Here is a 10,348-nt window from a genome sequence, read left to right on the forward strand (position 1 = left end):
AAGAATTTATATTTACCAAGTAACTTGTGGTCCACTAGAATTCGGTTTACTTCATTATATGAGAGGTATATGGTGTCCTCCTTCCTTTGTATTTAGAAAGAATTTATATTTTAAAAACAAAATTAAATTTTTAAATAATTAAGGCAAACCCAATGCTATATCCTCTCCTCCGTCGATATAGCACTATTCATTTCCGGTTGCCGGTTAGTCACTCGCATTCTCTTTCTCCTCTGATGTCGTCATTATCTTAGTGTTTAATCTTTCTTCAAAATTCAGGCAATCGCACTCTTCGCTGTCACTAATCTACCAAATTTCCCACCAACAATTTTCGCTCGCCGTGGATCTGAGAGCCGGAAGAAGTTATCGTGCCGCCGTCCATGGAGGAGGCATTGGAGTTGACGCGCGCAAAGGATGCCAAGGAGAGGATGGCGGGCGTGGAGCGCCTCCACCAGCATCTAGAAGTTTCCACGAAGAGCCTCTCGTCTTCAGAGGTCACGGTGTTGATGGATGTTTGCTTGGATCTTCTCAAGGACAGTAACTTTAGGGTTTCTCAGGGAGCTCTCCAAGCGCTCGCCTCCGCCGCCGTCCTCTCCGTCGAGCAGTTGAAGCTCCACTTCAATGCGCTTCTGCCTGCGGTGGTCGAGAAGTTGGGAGATGCTAAACAGCCTGTTCGGGAGGCGGCCAGGCGGCTGCTGCTCACTCTAATGGAGGTGCGCGTACATTCTCATTATGCACTTAATTGTCTCTGTTTCCTTGGATTTCGTTGCAGTTGTTTGGCTTAAGATGCGTTGGTTTTGTTTGCATTTTGTTGGTGATTGAAATGGTGGTTGGAAATTCATATCTGCGGTGGGGGCGATATTGATTGTTGTGCACAAAATATCTGCATATGATATTTGTTTCAATGCAATTGGATTCCCATACTATGATTTAGTGGAAACTTGAGAACTGTTCTGATTTTAGAACTTTGAATCCAGAGGTAGTTGAGCCAACATTATGAGGGAACATCTTGGCCACCTTGGTGGCTTAATGCTTGGAACTACACCTGATAACATGTTTGCCTTTTAACTGGAATGTTAGTGTAAGATAGATAAAGTGTAAAGTTCAACCTTGAACCTTCAATTTTGAGTTGTATCCTATATTTGCAAGGAAAAATCTAGAAAAAAAAAGAAATGAAATTGTATCTTCATTATGGGTGTGAAGGTGCTGAGATCTATTGAAAGATGTGATGGAATTATTTGTCACTGGATTTCAGCTTTCTGATATCAACTTTACTTCACTCAAATGACTGCCACACTAACAGAACTTTATTGCTTAAATCTGCTTCCAAATTGCTTCTATCTTTACCTGGAGTCCTGGACTGCTATATAAAGCTCCATGAGTCCATGACTCCATGCTCATACTTATCTGACTAAACATACTATCATGTTGCTGAACAGCACTCTTAATGGTTTAATTAATTATGATGTCAATCTCTCAGCATTATGCTTACCGTAATGCTTGCTATGTTATTGCTTTCTCTAACTCTCTTAGTATTTATTATTATCAGTTCAAGCTAGTTTACCGTTAGGATTTATTTCAGGATAAATTTTTATTATTCTATTCATAAGATAGAACTAAGTGTTGATCTTTGTTAAGGATTAGCTTAAGTCTTCACTCAGCAGAACTTCTACACCATTTATTAATAATTGTTTTTTCTGCTATTCCTTATTCATTTATTGTTTAATTAGTGATTCTAGATCTTTTAGGACCAATTCTCAATATTTATTCTATGAACTACAGGTCTCCTCACCGACAATTATTGTTGAGAGGGCAGGGTCTTATGCTTGGACACACAAAAGCTTTAAAATTCGGGAAGAATTTGCTCGTACTGTTACATCGGCAATTGGTCTTTTTGCATCCACAGAGCTGCCCCTTCAAAGGGCTATTCTTCCTTTTGTATGTTAATAGAATACATCTTTTTTTTTTTTTTTTTTTTTTTTTTTTTTTTTTTTTTTTTTTGCGTCTTTAGGTATTTAAATCTTTTGAGATCTAGATTCATCAACTACTTTTTACTTGGTCTATTATCAGATTTTGCAACTCTTAAATGACCCAAACCCTGGTGTCACAGAAGCTGCTTTAGTGTGTATTGAGGTCAGTAGCACAATTTTTTTAGCTGTCTCTTTTATCTGTTAATATGGTAGTGGATGTGACCAACTGACATGCCATATCCTTTACAAAAGTGAAATATTCACTCTTACTTTGGGATTATAACTGGATGTTTTAACTGAATATTGAGTTCTTGTAACATTATTTGGTAACTGCTGAAATGCAAAGCTGCTAATGTTTTATTAATCGGCACTTTGTTGACAAGTTACCCTTGCTTTTAGAACTATACAACTCATCTCTTTTCTTTCCCTTTTTTTTTTTTTTTTTTTTTTTTTTTAATAATTTAGGAAATGCATAAAAATGTTGGACCTCAGTTTCGTGATGAACTTCAGCGTCATGATCTTCCTCTAATGATGGTAGGTCCATGGGCCATAGATGGCTACCTTCTTGCTTTTTTCAATGGACATATTTACCAAGCTGAATTAAATTGTGGCACAACAAATAAGATTTCTGCTGAAGATTCGCTCTAATGTGTGAACTGACGGCAGTTAAAAGATATTTATGCAAGACTAGAGAGGATTGAGCCCAAAACTAAAACTGCCAATGGACGCACTAGTAACTATCCTGCCCATGATATAGGATCTCTGAACCATAATCCCAAGAAAAGCAGTCCTAAGGCCAAGAATTCAACACGGGATGCATCTCTTTTTGGAGGTTAGTACATTCTTCTGTTGGCATTATGTTCCTGTAAAAGTGGCCTGATACTATCCTAGGTTGTTGATTGTTGAGCTGCAATGTATTCCATGATGTGGTCTAACTAATTGAAGGGTTTATGGATCTAGCTACTCAAGCTGTCAAAAGTAAGGGGTAAAAGAATTGAGGAACCACCATTTCTAAGTTATGCATTCTGTTTTTGAACAGGAGATGGTGATATGACTGAAAAACCTGTTGACCCAATCAAAGTATACTCTGAAAAGGAACTCATAAAGGAATTTGAGAAGATTACCTCCACCCTTTCACCAGAGAAGGATTGGTCTATCCGTATTGGTGCCATGCAGAGAATAGAAGGACTTGTAACTGGAGGTTGGTCAACTACTGCACTGCTCCTGACCCCCAATATAATCCAAGTTTGAAATAATGCTAATTGTTGAATCAAATGTTTAAGTTTTCTGTAATTTCTTTGGTGCAAAGGGGTTAGATACAGATCGGGCTTTTAAGATGTGTAGTCTGTATAGTTTTTCTGCAAATAGGTCTTTTGTGTGTGAGTAAACTAAAGTGTTGCCGTGATTTTGGGGGGAGGGGGGCAGTTGAGCTATGAGAAAAACCTCACTTTCCATAGTTTGAGTTATGAAATCTGTACCAGCCATCATTGGAAATGATGGGTTAATTGATTTTGACATGCCTTTCTGCTCCCACCCAAGCAAAAGGTTCAGATGCTTCCAAACAAAGAAATAAGAAGCTGGATGATGATGAGTCAGTCGATGATCCCCTTTCTGAAATGGCATGTTTGTTCTTATATTTTATATGGAGGGGTTACAAATGCATGTTTAATAATCATTTTTGTTCTACCAGGTGCTGCCGATTACGCATGCTTTCTTGGACTTTTGAAGCAACTTGTTGGCCCTCTGAGCACACAGTTATCTGATCGGAGATCCAGCATAGTAAAACAGGTTACTAACATAAGAGCAAATAATCTTTTGGTGCTTCAAAGTTATGTTCCTAAAATTTGCTTCATCTAACTCCATGACCTTTGGATTCTGGTATGCTGTCTGAGGCTCCTTCCAAAAGCTGTAGATTCAATTTTAGATTCAGGCAGATTTATTTATTTATTTAAAATTTTGTATGTAATGAAGAACCTGAAACTGACAGAATTAATGACCCTGAGCTGGATCCTGTCATTTTATTTGTATATGGAACTATTGTTTGTTTGCCGTGAAACTTTCTGATAATGACAGTTTACCAGTTGGTGTGTATAGTCTCTTGGTGACAGTTTACATGAATTGTTTATTGCCTGCATCGGTGCATGAGATCTGGTTTAAGTAGAGTAAAAATTAATTGTATTCAAATGCAAAGTCCTTGCTTATCTTGTGCCATGCAACTTACATGCTGTGTTCTGATCAAGTTTCTCTTCTTATGTGCATATATGGTGCTCTTCATTGTTGTGTTGCTAGGCATGCCATTTGTTAAACTTTCTATCTAAAGAGCTTCTGGGAGATTTTGAGCCATGTGCTGAGATGTTCATTCCGGTGAGAGTGAGACTAATCATGGGTTGCTTATATTGGTACTTTAGTACTCAACTTCTCACTCATAATCTTTTTCTGTCTTTGCCATTTAAAAATCAGGTGCTTTTCAAGCTTGTTGTGATAACTGTACTTGTTATTGCTGAATCAGCTGATAACTGCATCAAGACAGTAATGCTTTGTGTCTTACTCATACTTTATTTCATTTTTCCCTACAACAATATATTAATCAACCAGACATGGGTGTTTTGCATTTAGATGCTGCGTAACTGTAAAGTTGCTCGGGTACTTCCTCGTATAGCAGAGTGTGCAAAGAATGATCGTAATGCTGTTCTTCGTGCTAGGTTTATTTCTTCCTCTCAAATATATGCACTCCTATTCCCCCTTCATTTAATATCAACATGTTTTAGTATTTTTTCTTTAACAGATGCTGCAGCTATGCACTTCTAATACTAGAGCATTGGCCTGATGCACCTGAGATACAACGCTTAGCTGATCTCTATGAGGACCTTATAAGATGTTGTGTTGCAGATGCAATGAGTGAGGTATATGTACTTGTGCACACACAATAATGTGTATTTATGTATGTATGCTGCGTGCATGTTATTGACCATTCATAACCTTTGCATTATTTATTTTTCTTGTTTTATTTGTACATATATGGGGTTATTAAATGATTGACTCATTGTTGGGATCAGCCAACTAGCACATTTTGTTGGCTATGCCTTTATAGCTGACTTCTCTGACTCGTCAGGTACGATCAACCGCAAGAACTTTATACAGAATGTTTGCAAAAACTTGGCCAGATCATTCCAGGCGCTTGTTTTTATCCTTTGATCCTGTCATCCAAAGGGTATGATTTGGAAACCACTCCCTTTGTCTACCAAATATAAATAGTTTTTGCTTCAATGAAATTAATCATAAAAGTTGACATTGTAGATTTAAGAGTTCATTCTTTTGCAGATTATAAATGACGAAGATGGTGGTATACATAAACGACATGCTTCTCCTTTTCGTGACAGGAGTTTGCGTACAGTCACTCCACAAACATCTGCTTCGTCACACCGTCCTGGTTCTGGGACCTCTGCGATAGTTGCAATGGATAGAAGTGCGAGTTTGCCCACTGCGACACCTCTCTCCTCTGGATTACTCCTGTCACAGATGAAACCTGTGGCTACAGGCACAACACGTAGCTTGGAAAGTGTACTGCATGCCAGCAAACAGAAAGTTTCTGCTATAGAAAGCTTGCTTAAAGGCCGGGATGCATCTGGGAAAATCCGTTCATCAAGTCTGGATCTAGGTAATTGTTCCATTGTATAAAAATTGATAGGGGATCAAACAATATTCAGTAATGAAACTATGTAGCTTCATAAAGAGCTTAAAATTATGTACTCCGTATTTATTAATTATTATTGCCCAATTATTATTGCCTGCAGGAGTTGACCCACCATCTTCTCGTGATCCACCTTTCCCCCCTGCAGTTCCCGCATCAAGTAGTCTTGCAAATGCCTTATTAATAGATACACCATCTGGTATCTCGAAAGGCAATAATCGCAATGGTGGGTTGGGTTTGTCTGACATCTTCTCACAGATCCAGGTTTCAAAAAATTCTGCTAAATTCTCATACCTTAGTAATGTTGGAAATGAACCAATATCAACAGTTTCATCCCACTTGACAAGAAGAGCTTCTGAAAAGCTACAGGAAAGGGGTTTTCTTGAAGCGAATGCTGATGTTAGGGAGACCAGGCGATATATGAAACCACATGTTGACAGGCAATACTTAGACACACCATATAGAGACACTAACCTTAGGGATTCCCACAGTAATTATGTTCCAACTTTTCAAAGACCTTTATCAAGAAAAACGGCAGGACGTGTGTCCGCTAGCAGAAGGAGCCTTGATGATAGCCAGCTCCCTTTGGGTGATATGCCAGGCTATGCAGATGGTCCCACTTCGCTTGGTGATGCATTAAGTGAGGGTCTCAGTTCAACTTCAGATTGGAATGCCAGGGTTGCTGCTTTCAATTATCTTCACTCCTTGCTGCAACAAGGCTCTAGAGGTGTTCAAGAAATAATTCAGAGTTTTGAGAAGGTGATGAAGTTGTTTTTCCAGCACCTTGATGATCCACATCATAAAGTTGCGCAGGCAGCTCTCTCAACACTTGCAGAACTTATCCCTGCTTGCAGAAAACCATTTGAAAGTTACATGGAGAGGATTTTGCCCCATGTGTTCTCACGTTTAATTGATCCAAAGGAATTAGTGAGGCAACCCTGCTGTACTACATTGAATATGGTTAGCAAAATTTATGGTATAGATTCCCTTTTACCAGCTTTGCTTCGCTCACTGGATGAACAGCGTTCTCCGAAGGCAAAGTTGGAAGTTATTAACTTTGCAATTGGTGCTTTCAATAAGCATCCTTCAAATTCCGAAGGGGCTGGTAACACTGGCATCCTCAAGTTATGGCTTGCCAAATTGACACCATTGGTCCATGATAAGAATACCAAACTTAAGGAAGTAGCTATTACATGTATTATATCAGTTTACACACACTTCGATGCAACAGCAGTTTTGAATTTCATTACTAGCTTATCGGTTGAAGAACAAAACTCCTTGAGGCGTGCCCTGAAACAGAATACACCTCGTATTGAAGTGGATCTAATGAGCTTTCTTCAGAATAGGAAAGAGAAGCAGCGGTCCAAGTCCTCATATGATCCATCTGATTTTGTTGGAACATCTTCTGAAGAGGGATTTGTTGGAGCTTCAAAGAAAAGCCAATTATTTGGAAGGTATTCTGGTGGTTCAGTTGATAGTGAAGGTGGCAGAAGGTGGAACACTCTTCTGGATTCAACTTATACCACAGGTTCTGTTGGTCATGCAGTATCTAATGATACTAGAGACCTTTATCACAGTGTGGAAACTGGTTCTAACAACACTATCCCTACTTCTAAATCCAAGGATTTGAAATATGAGACTAACGCCACTTGTGAAAATATTGAAGCATGTGCTAGACAACTTGAATCAAAGGATAATGGTTCAGACATAGAACCCATCTTCAGTCTTCATCAAGCCATCAATGGGCACACTGACCATCAATGCATCACAACAGTTGTTGAAGCTGATAATGATCCTTCACCTGATCAATCTCTTAGCCATATCAAACTTGCAGCACAGGAGGAGAATTCCGCTCCAGAAACTGGACATAGCATCCCTCAGATTCTTCAAGTGGTATGTAATAAAGCAGTTATATGTGTCTATTGTTCTGTTGGGTAGTGCACCAAACATGAATAAAAGCTTAAATCCTCAGGATTCTTATTGCATTTCCTCTTTTGGGTAGATTTGTAATGGAAATGATGGAAGCCCTGCAGAAAACAAGCATGTTGCACTCCAACAGTTGGTTGAAGTTTCTGTGGCTAATGATCAATCTATGTGGAACAAGGTATTATTGCTAATTAAAATCAATCCTGGCTGCTTAACATCACACAATCAGATCAATTTCTAAAGACAAATTTCTTTAGGTAATATTTGTGATAAATGTTTCCTCTGACACTAAATTCACATCCTCTCGGACATCTAATTGGTGGCAGGAATATTTTTTAATATACAATTTTTAATTTAACTATCACTTTTCACTTACAAATGGATAACATATGGATTTGGATGGTAAATCAACCTGTAACCTTCGCTATTCTGCAGTACTTTAATCAGATTTTGACAGTAGCACTTGAGGTTCTACATGATTCTGAGCCATCGATAAGGGAACTTGATCTATCTCTGATTGTTGAATTGTTGAAGAATCAGGTCTCTTTTCCTAGTTGAAATGCCCCTCTTGTTTCTTTATCCTAACCTGCAGTTCAGTTCTCCGACTTTTGCCACTTTTTCTGGTTGAAAATAACAATTCATTTTTATTCTTTGCAGAAAGATTATATGGAGGATTCCATTGAGATTATAATTGAAAAATTGCTTAATGTTACCAAGGATGGTGCTTCTAAAGTAAGCATCTGCATTGCTATTATTCATGTTATTTTCTTTTTATTTTTAGACATAATTCTTATGGTTCCAAGATGTTGATCAAGGTTGCAAGTGAAGCAGAACACTGTTTGACTATAGTGTTGTCTCAATATGATCCATTCAGATGTCTCAGTGTAAGTAATACTGAAGTTAATTTTCTGATCTTGTTTTTGCTTGTGAAAATCACCCGCCCCATTTTTACATTCTTTCGTGATTACCCTTTTTATCTGACAGGTTATCACTCCTTTGCTTGCTACTGAAGACGAGAAGACTCTTGTAACCTGTGTAAACTGTTTGACTAAGGTAACTTTTTCCTTTCCACATTTCAGTACAAACTTTAGCTCATACCATAATCATTTTGAAATGGGAAGACTGCTCGACTTTAACCTGCTCCCCCCACCCAAAAGAAAAGATGAAAAATGATGAAAACTAAAAGCTAAATGTTCAATGTCATCTAATCCTTGATACTACAATTTGCAGACTTGCATACTTGTTAATTTTAACATTATTTTATTTTGATCCTTATTACTGTTGCTTTATTGTTTTATAAAGTAGAAGGAATTCTTGCAAAAATTTATGCTTGAATGATCTGTTTTAAGCTGGGTTTGTGATATTGCCTTTTCTGTCTATGCCTTCAGCTCGTAGGCAGGCTCTCTCAGGAGGAGTTATTGTCTCAATTACCTTCATTCTTGCCTGCTCTGTTTGATGCATTTGGGAACCAAAGTGCTGATGTGCGGAAGGTGGTAGTTAATACCTTTATTTTAACCTTTTAAAGTTTTTATAATTATTTCACATCAGAATCCAATTGACATTCTAATCTATCAATCACATTACCTATGACAAAGAAATTTCTAATAGACAAGGAGAGCTGTAGAATTACTGAATTAGATTGCATCTGTAGATTTAGTCTCGGTAAGGTAGACACTCAAAGGATGATGCATGTATAGCTTTTGCAGAAGCAATGATCTAAAGCTGGCAATAATGCATGTAATAAATGGGGAATTTTCAAGTTTCTTTATACGCAAAGTAAATCTATGGTTGAGTTAGGTATATATACATGATATGAATTTCTATTTTCTACACAGGATTGAGCAGAAGTAGCACTTTAGCATTAGATGTGTACCTCTAGTTTCATTGTCAACACAATAGGGCATAAAAAGATATTTAGGGATAACACTATTCCGTTTACTTTGTGTCAAGCTCAAATTGATTAGTGTATATACTTTTCTGTGGTGGCAGACCGTCGTTTTCTGTTTAGTTGACATATACATCATGCTCGGAAAAGCATTTTTACCATACTTGCAAGGGCTCAACAGCACACAATTGAGGCTAGTGACAATTTATGCAAACCGGATATCACAGGCCCGAACAGGTACTCCCATAGATGCTACCCAAAATTAGATGAAGGTTTTGTTTTTTTTTTTTTCAATGTCTTGTAGGTGGAGTGAGTCGCCGCCTCTAGTGATTCATAAGGCTTCTCTCATGTATAGCGTGAATGTGCTGTCCTTTTCGAGTGGTAACGTTTTTTATTGGTTTTTTCTCTAACGTAATTTTTATCTTTCATTTTTCAAATCAGTTAGGTTTTAAAGCAGAGTTGCAACTTTTATGTACTTTCATGAATTCCAAAATCGAACTAAACTTCGTAATCTGATGTTGAAACATGAATATGATAAAAGATTGTTCTGGTATTATGATTGATTGATGTTTGGAGCATTGCTATCATACAAAACTGCTCTACTGTTGTTGCACATGATGTCTTCCTGTTCACCTATGTACTTTGAAACATGACCTTAGCCCTCTAACTTGAAATTGCCTCAGAAACCCGAAACGTTGAGAGGAGGAATCTACTTTTTTTTTTTTTTTTTTTTTTTTTTTTTTTTTTTTTTTGAATAACAACCTCAATCATTCATTCATTCATTCATCTTCAACCTCAGCTACTACTGAAAATGAAGAACATTTCAAATCTGGCATGTGAAAGGTGATCAACTCCTCCACTTATAAAATGTTTGTGTGG

General features: G+C 37.7%; 1 protein-coding gene across 2 annotated transcripts; it reads left to right on the plus strand.

Annotated features, from left to right (window-relative positions):
• The first annotated feature begins 132 nt into the window (after window positions 1-132).
• Window positions 133-10,025, plus strand: LOC109161780 (CLIP-associated protein-like). Of its 2 annotated transcripts, XM_019310296.1 has the most exons (22): window positions 133-203; window positions 277-710; window positions 1,780-1,935; window positions 2,068-2,130; window positions 2,433-2,501; window positions 2,634-2,799; window positions 3,007-3,168; window positions 3,658-3,755; window positions 4,257-4,331; window positions 4,428-4,496; window positions 4,584-4,669; window positions 4,753-4,870; window positions 5,080-5,178; window positions 5,289-5,625; window positions 5,762-7,551; window positions 7,661-7,762; window positions 8,020-8,124; window positions 8,242-8,316; window positions 8,400-8,468; window positions 8,569-8,637; window positions 8,973-9,074; window positions 9,574-10,025. In XM_019310296.1, the coding sequence occupies exons 2-22, from the start codon at window positions 378-380 to the stop codon at window positions 9,733-9,735; spliced, it is 4,305 nt and encodes a 1,434-aa protein (XP_019165841.1). In that variant the 5' UTR covers window positions 133-203; window positions 277-377; the 3' UTR covers window positions 9,736-10,025. The 2 variants fall into 2 exon arrangements, with proteins under 2 accessions (XP_019165841.1, XP_019165834.1); XM_019310289.1 differs by having other exon boundaries at window positions 185-710.
• Window positions 10,026-10,348: the final 323 nt, after the last annotated feature.

The sequence above is a fragment of the Ipomoea nil genome, unplaced genomic scaffold (assembly GCF_001879475.1).
Source record: "Ipomoea nil cultivar Tokyo-kokei standard unplaced genomic scaffold, Asagao_1.1 scaffold0302, whole genome shotgun sequence".
NCBI lineage: Eukaryota > Viridiplantae > Streptophyta > Magnoliopsida > Solanales > Convolvulaceae > Ipomoea > Ipomoea nil.

Bases quoted from the DNA above. Each gene is read 5' to 3' on its own strand.
- LOC109161780 (XM_019310296.1), top strand. From the start codon at position 378: ATGGAGGAGGCATTGGAGTTGACGCGCGCAAAGGATGCCAAGGAGAGG. The intron at 8,317-8,399 runs GTAAGCATCTGC...ATGTTGATCAAG, and splicing joins CCAAGGATGGTGCTTCTAAA to GTTGCAAGTGAAGCAGAACA. The intron at 8,469-8,568 runs GTAAGTAATACT...TTTATCTGACAG, and splicing joins ATCCATTCAGATGTCTCAGT to GTTATCACTCCTTTGCTTGC.